We start from the raw sequence: 5738 nt of genomic DNA on the forward strand, positions 1-5738 counted from the left end.
AGTAACAAATATTTGATTTTATTAAAAAAAAACAAATATTTGAATTATTTTTCATTTATATCATGGTAGCAAGCCTTCCACGTCATGCATAAACGTGAAATGACGGGGGGGCGAAAGATTGTTTTAATAATATAGTTAAATATCAAACTATTTTTAATAAATATTAAAATGTTAGGATATATTTGATAAATTCACAAAAAAAAAGTAATCAACCCTTAATAATATCCAAATTAATCGCCTCCCAATCAAGATCAAGTTGCCAATTCATTTTAGATGATTTAATTTTTTGAGACGGAACTCGTTTTATTGAATCTGCAATAAAATCGCATAATCTTAGTCTTTGGTGGGTATTAATACTAGTCAATTTTATGAATTCTTTGCATTTTAGCTTTTAAGTTTACCTTAAGTTTGATAAGAGTATCTCGTATTTATCTACAAATACAATTAAAATAAAATATTCTTTCTGTCCACAACAATAAATTCTAATTTGTCATTTTTATCTGTTTACAAATAAATAATTAACTTGTATCAAAACTGCTTTCAAAGAAGAAGAAAAAAAAACTTGTACTCCCTTCGTGGAAACCTTCATTCCACTATAAGTGAAACCCTTTTTTGAGGCACAAAAATTAAGAAAATTGTATTTTATGTATAGGTGAAAAAGTAAAAATGTATTTGAAAAGTAAAATTTTTATCCAAAAAAAATAATTTCACTTATGATGGGATGGAAAATCTCACTTATGATGGGACGGAGGAAGTATAAGATTGAAATTCATTAAAGAGGTGAAGATTCTCTCATTAAAGCTTATGAAATAATATGGGGAGTTGGTGAATCCTGCATTCAATAAAACTAAATGACACGTGGCAGCCCCTGGTGTTGATGGGGATAGTTAGAAGTTAAATCTGGGCCCTTTGATTAATCATACAGTTCGGCATCAACGGCTTCTGATACTTCCCTTTCAAAATTTTCTTTTGTCGAGTAAACCTAGTAAAGCTGGGCTGGCAAAATTAGACCCGGCCCGATTCATAGAATAACCCGATATTGGGTCGAATTGGGCTATGAGATTTAATATCCGGTGAAATTTCGGGTAGGGCCGAACCCGCTTAGTATTAGCCAAAGTTTGTTGAATTTGGCCCTGTCTAACTAAAAAAAATTACATTATAATAAGTATTTAGAGCACTCCCAGCAGATCATCTAAATGCATCACTAACTCTAAATTTAGGTTAAAATAATTGAAAATGAGATAAAAAATGCATCCATAAATTCAATCTTAAATTTACATCCACCCTAAATTTATTTTAAGCTTATAATTAGTAGGGCCCACACATAATTATTATTTTTATGTAGAAAATAGGAGATCTGGTGTATGCATTTTTAAAATCGAGATCCTAAAATTAAATGGGGAAGCTTTAGGAAGGAATATAGGAGCATAATTTTGAGATTTCTGTTGGGAGTGCTCTTAGGTTTGATCATGTTTATTTCGGCTGGATGAATTTTTGGCCCAGACCGATTTTTAGAAAAAGTCGGGTGAATATGGGTCGGCCCGACCTAATCTTTTGCCGGTTCTAACTGTAAACTGATTAATAGAAAATTAGAGATAATCTATGCTATTCTTCTGAAGGGAAATAAATTTCAAACCTCAAATAAATCAAATATTTCGTTTCATATGTTTTATTTTATTTTACAACTTAATTTGTCTCGATGCTTTATTTCATACGAGTTGGTCAAATTTATAAATGTACATTTCAAAGTTCTCAAAAAGTATATAACAATTATTTTTTTGTCTATAGATATTCTCAATTATATTATTTAGGTGACCCTATATTAATTTAAGCGTTCAAGATTCTGGTGGGAATGTCAAATGTGGGAGTACATACAAAAGTTGAAAGCTGATTCATTATTTAGGTGTGCCGAATGATACTCGTCAATAATCTATTAATAATTAAATGAATCCAATAATAAAATTGTTTATAATGCATTGCATAACATATTAACATGTAAACACCCCCTCACAATTATCTTTTCAATAACGATATTATTGTATGTTATTTTAATTAACTTTGGGTTTTTGTTTTGATTAAGGCCGAAAAGCCCATTTCATAGGGTGATTATATATATATTTGCTTAGTTAAAGACAGCTGCATATTTTGAGAGTGAGTTAGGTTTTATATATTGATTTCTTTCTTGCATTCCAGACGATGCATCACTTGGAGATCAAGTTTTAATTAGTTGACTTTTGTTTTCCAAAATTCTATTAGTTTAGAGAATTAAATTACGTAATTTTCTTGCTTTGGGAGCTTGGAGACTTGCGGCTGGCATCAAGAAATTGGGACTTCTTGTTTTCAAGTGGTGATTTATTTTTATTGCAATTTTATTTTCTTGTTTTATGTTTGCTTTTATATGTTTGTTTTTATTTCTTTGATTGTTTCTAGTTTAATTCCGTCAAAAAAGATTGTTTCTAGTTTAATTATGAGTGGCTAAATTCTTAATTCGGCGAGAATAATGAAATATTGATTTAATATCTGTAAGACGACCTAATTGTTCATATAATTTCTTGTGTTTAACGACAATTCTGATTTTATTTAAGTTTGGCCAACTTAGGTTTAATTGGATTAAAGTCAGTTGGTTCCTTCAATCCGTAATTGTTGTAATAGAACTGATTAGTGATAAAGCTACCATGTTTGTAGTAGAAAATAAATTGGTAGACAGAATTATTACTTGCGTTCTTGGGTAATTTGTCTAAATCGAGTTCTATATTTTAATAAGGGAAATAGGCAGGTCTGACGTCTCCAAGTGATCTATCAACACAGTAAATATGAATTTGGATCCCCGTTCCAACATTCTTAGTAGAGAATCGATAAGCACTCTCCCTCGTATTTTCTCTTCTCTTGTTTGATATGCTGATGGCTGTCTTTCAAAATTAGGTTTTCGTATGCATATATGTTTCACAAGACAAGATTTTTGTCTTTGAAATTTAGGTTTAGAGATTAATATAGAAAGACATTCATATCAGCGATATGTCTTATTCTCTGCATTTAAGTTTTGATAAAACACATTTATACAAATTAGTGAAATTGGTTAGTCGATTGATTAGTAGATTGATGATGCTGTTCGGAAATAAAAATTTGTATTCAATAAGCAGATGTTACACATCAGAAGTCGGGCTTATTATGTCCGGAGGCGTAAAAAGGAGAGGCCAACAAATATGAAGTCCCTCCCCAAAGAGCTATTGTTCGAAATCCTCCTCCGTGTCCCGGCCGATCATCTCTACGAGAGAGCGAGGCTCGTGTGCCGGCGGTGGTACCACATTATCCATTCTCATGCCTTCATCAACGCGCAGATGCACGGTGCTACCTATGGACTCCTCCTATCACCCGTAAAGGGTAATACACTGCCACTTTATGTAACAGCCGATGCAAACGGTGGAATCCACAAATCTGAGCTAAATCACATCTCCAAATTGGGAGTTCTTGCTACCTGCAACGGTTTGGTGCTGGAGTTGGAAGACGGAGATTACCACCCTCGTCGTCTTGTGATTGTGAATCCTGCAACGAAGCAGTCATTCCTCCTCCCACCATTGCCTACAGGCGTAGCCTATCGCTTGCACCAGTATGGTTTTGCATACTCTGCAGCTTCCTTGGCGTATAAAGTGATTGCACCGTATTCTATTCACCACTCCCAACCACGTCTACAAATTGACTACGGTCTTGACGTGCTCACTGTTGGAGTCGATGAATCCTGGAGGCACGTCGACGTTCACCACCTCCCCGACCATGTCAGGACATTCTTCGATAAGGCTCCCTTGACTAGTGAAGGTTTCCTGCACTGGGGAAGCGGGAGATACTGCGCGACCATGGATGTGGAGACGGAGATCATTACACTGAGTGAAGCCCCAGGTCAGTACCATGAAAGCAGGTATACATATTTGTCAACTGGGAGGTGTGTGTCGCTCCTGGCTGCGTGTGGGTATCTGTCGTGGGAGGTTTGGGAGATGAAGGCAGAGACGGGCGAGTGGAGGAAGGCGCTGCCCAACGTCGACTTGGGAGCTCAGAAATGCTGGAATCAACAGTTTGCTCCTCAAGATGGTCGAGTTCTTGAGCGACTTGGTTGGGTTAAATATCCACATGTTTTGGCCTTGTATTTTGACGACTTTTATTGGAAGGAAAGCCGGCCTTGCATTTTCTACAATATTTATACGCATCAACTCCACTCCATTGAGCTACCGAAAAGCTATACTGAACGTTATGCGGCTTTTGTGCATAAGAATAGTCTGATGTGGTTAAGTTAGAAGGGTATTAGAATCGGTATTAATTGTTTATATTTGATCAAGTTAAAACAGTTGATATATTATTGCTTATAACGTTTCAGATTTTGTTCAGATATATCTGATGTTTATTTTCTCAAGATACATGATCAGCTTATGTTTGGCAGAATATTTTAACTTTGTCATGTTACCTTTTTGTGAGAGAGAATATTTATGATCACTTTGTATGGACATGATTGTGACCTCACAATCACATTACTGTTCCATTGCAAATCAGCTTGAGAATATTTTGAATGGAATTATGTAATACAAGCTTGAAAAGTAGGGCAAAATCATTTTTCCAATAACTCGTGCACATTGCACACTACACATTATCAAACAAGCCAACAATTGGCTTAGATCAATGAAGAGTGGAAACAAACACCAATCATATCATTAGTTGAGCTATGAACATATATATAACTCAATCATGAAGTAATATACAAAGAAGATTGTTTGAGGTCTGCAACAATTGGTTCCTCTACAGCAGCACAACTCGAGCTCCAACACTACTAATCCTTCCCTCATTGACGACTAGTTGACTTTCAAACAGAGATTATTCCATGACATGTGATGAAAGCCCTAAGTCTAGCATTTTATATAGTAATAAGCAAACTCAAACTAGAAATAAGAGATGATAAAGCATATTATATTAAAACAACAAACTAAAAAACAAGTGTATGAAATAATAACTCAATTTCCTTTATTTGATATAACAAAATTTTCAATTTAAGTCAGCACAAAACTAGGATTAATCTGTGACATGTGATTCCAACATGATACATTCAAAGCCTAAATTTCATACAAGTATAGACTATATCTAAACATGATACAGCTTCAGCTTAATCCATTCTATCTGTAGAAAGAAACGATTGTGAAAAGAGAGGCACCAAATTAATTAAAGAAGATACAATCGATTGAACTCCAAAAAGAATACATAACGGATAAGATTAACTTTTGGCCTCTAACTAAACTGATGTAAGAACAAGACTGGCTTCAACATATACGAATCAAATGAAATGAAACACGATGATGCAAGAAGGTGTGTGTACGAGGGGGACAAGACAACAAGAAATCCAATTAGAATTGTTGTGGCTACACCTAAAGGAATCCTAACTGGTCTACAATGTATTGTAGATATATCCTCACCCCAATCCGGTGTCTTAGCATGGGTCGGTTTGCTTTCAGTCCCCTACTGTTAGACCCTTGAGAAGTGAGGTCCGAGACACGTCGAGTCCGTGCGACGTGCCTCGGTAAATTGGCGCAAGGTTGTCGAGAAGCAGGGCAACGGAGCCAATTAAGTGTTGATGAGGAGCAACACATCGTGCGGGTGAGTACCGGGCGAGACACGGATGGCCGATGTTGAGTGGCATCGGGTGAAAGATGGTCGTTGGATACCGGGCGTCGTGCGTCGGGCACGTACGCTATCGAGTGGGC

At 35.8% G+C, this 5738-nt stretch overlaps 1 protein-coding gene across 1 annotated transcript; it reads left to right on the top strand.

The window, feature by feature from the left end:
- Positions 1–2159: 2159 nt before the first annotated feature.
- LOC130994891 (putative F-box protein At3g52320) lies at positions 2160–4380 on the top strand. Its single transcript, XM_057920011.1, has 2 exons — positions 2160–2347; positions 3141–4380. The coding sequence occupies exon 2, from the start codon at positions 3141–3143 to the stop codon at positions 4284–4286; it is 1146 nt and encodes a 381-aa protein (XP_057775994.1). The 5' UTR covers positions 2160–2347; the 3' UTR covers positions 4287–4380.
- Positions 4381–5738: the final 1358 nt, after the last annotated feature.

The sequence above is a fragment of the Salvia miltiorrhiza genome, chromosome 7 (genome assembly GCF_028751815.1).
Source record: "Salvia miltiorrhiza cultivar Shanhuang (shh) chromosome 7, IMPLAD_Smil_shh, whole genome shotgun sequence".
NCBI classification, from domain to species: Eukaryota; Viridiplantae; Streptophyta; class Magnoliopsida; order Lamiales; family Lamiaceae; genus Salvia; species Salvia miltiorrhiza.

What these genes read in the sequence shown, in the direction of transcription:
- LOC130994891 (XM_057920011.1), top strand. Translation starts at nt 3,141, where the DNA reads ATGTTACACATCAGAAGTCGGGCTTATTATGTCCGGAGGCGTAAAAAG.